The 2,197-nt window shown below is 43.0% G+C and overlaps 1 protein-coding gene across 1 annotated transcript in view; it reads right to left on the bottom strand.

Annotated features, from left to right (window-relative positions):
* STK4 (serine/threonine kinase 4) overlaps window positions 1–2,197 on the bottom strand; it is a 109,736-nt gene that overhangs the window by 97,775 nt on the left and 9,764 nt on the right. Inside the window, exon 3 of the mRNA XM_007938393.2 lies at window positions 728–856. Within this exon, the coding sequence (XP_007936584.1) occupies window positions 728–856 (129 nt within the window). The remainder of the gene's footprint in view (window positions 1–727; window positions 857–2,197) is intronic.

Consider the following 2,197-nt stretch of genomic DNA (forward strand, 5'->3'; position numbering starts at 1 on the left):
CTTTAGAAGAACGCACACAGCCTTATGTGCAAGGTTCTCTCATCCCCCTCCCAACTCCCTAGAGCTGGCACTGCCCTCAGTAAGTCTCAGCAGTGGGGAAGGCTGCTCCGTCACAGTGACCAGCCCATGGTGTCACGGAATTACAGAGCAGGCCACGTGCTCTTCTGTGGTCGCCTGGTGGCCTGATTTCCTGCTTACAGCATTTGACAAACCTTAGTTCCTCAAAAATAAAATTCTTAACTACTCTTAACTTGAATAATTTTTTTACAATGTGCAGAAATAGCAATACATAAGCACTCCCTCCCCTTTGAAAAACCTATGTGATATTCTAACGTTTCCAGGGTTAAAAACATCTGAATTATCTCTTTTTAATCATCTCTGAAGATATGTTTCCTCAATAGGAAGTAAGAGATCATTATCGGGGCGGGGGGGGAGAAAAAGAAAAACCCAGCACCACCGTACAGTTCTTCCTAGTTTCTAAAAGGGCTTATAAAAAAAAGAAGAAGGGGGAAAAAAAAAAAAACCTATGCAGAAATAAAGATACTATAACAGTTTTGCTACAAAAACAACAAATGTTTTTGTATTTTTTTTCTGAAAAGAACATGCAAAGTGATTCTGTTAAACTCCTCTTCTGTATCTAAATAAACCCATCTCTAGGAGTCAAACTCTAACTACTCACACCAAATTCAGAACCCGATTCTCTCCAAAGTAAACCATATTCCTTTACCTGTCACATTGCTGCATTATGGAGATTTCCTTGATTATCTCCTGCAAGTCTGATTCCACAGGAACCTGCTTAATAGCAACAATCTGACCGGTCTCTTTATGAATAGCCTTGTATACGCTGCCATAGGACCTATAATTAGGAGAAAAACATTCAGAAAGTCAAAGAAGCCAATAGACCAGAAGGGGTAAAATACAAGCAACTCACAGGGCTCATTTATATCCCCGAGTTCTAACACATACATATCTAGCTACGCTTATAAAACTGAAAAAACTGAAGTAATACTTTGGGAAAAAACTGCCAAGAGAACCACCATAGAATGACATCTTAAAAACTTAACATTAAGCTTTAATGAATGAGTTACCATGAAATAATAATGATCGTAGCAGCAACCATGTACCACACACCTGCTGTCTGCTAGAAACTGCGCATCATCTCAGCACATCCTCACAAAAGCACAAGGGGCATTATCCCCATTTCACAGGTGCTAAAGGGGCAGGGACATGGCATCTTCTGACCTCCTCTACCTCCAAGAGGAAGACAGAATCACCATCGGCAGTACCAGGTCTGTTCTTACGAGGCCTGACACGCCACCACCCTCCAGCCCTCTTACCAACCCTGACAACAACCGTTCCTCCCACGGCACCCACCACCTCTCTGCTGGGTTTGATAATTTGCTGCAGCAGCCACACAAAACTCACAGATTATGGGGTTTATTAGGGAAGCAACAAGATACAGTTCACGTTCAGGAACACGCTCAGTCTCTCTCAGCCGGCAGCCTCCCTCAGCCAGCAGTCTCTCTCAATCCCTCTCTCAGCAGCACATCTCTCTCAGCAGGCAATCAGAGAGATTCCTTTCTGCCTCTAGGAAGGCTCATTTTGAGCTTGGCAGAATGGTAAAAACAATCAATCCCAAAGTCAGAGTTCTACACGCCTGAAAGAGAGCAAACTTCCCAGAAGAATACTTCGTGCTGCCCCAGGTGGATGACTTTACAAGCAGCTACTCAGATGCCCATGGCAAAGTGGGAGTGATAAAGACTATGGCTAGCAAAGCCATACCACTACACCACAACAGAAATGCAAAAAGGCTCAGAGAGATCGTATGACTTCCCAAGGTCACATAAATAAGTGGTCAGTGTAGGATTTAAACTCAGGTGTGTCCGAAGGCCTGTGTCCTCTCCATAACTATACTGGGGTATAATATCGAAGTATCATCTCCTGAAAAGGACAGGCCAAACCTCAATCTCCTCCTCTGTAAAACGGGAACAATGATACCTGGCTCATAAGATAGTTGCAATAAAAACTTTGTAAATTACAAAGCACTATACATATACTAGGAGCTCTGGTGGCATACTGGTTAAATAAAGCATTTGATTGCTAACCAAAAGGTTGGTGGTTTGAACCCACCAGCCACTCTGTAGGAGAAAGATGAGGCAGTGTACTTCCATAAAGATTTACAGCCTTGGAAACCTTA

This window comes from Orycteropus afer, unplaced genomic scaffold (assembly GCF_000298275.1).
Source record: "Orycteropus afer afer isolate SDZICR_OR568_19922 unplaced genomic scaffold, OryAfe1.0 scaffold00049, whole genome shotgun sequence".
NCBI lineage: Eukaryota > Metazoa > Chordata > Mammalia > Tubulidentata > Orycteropodidae > Orycteropus > Orycteropus afer.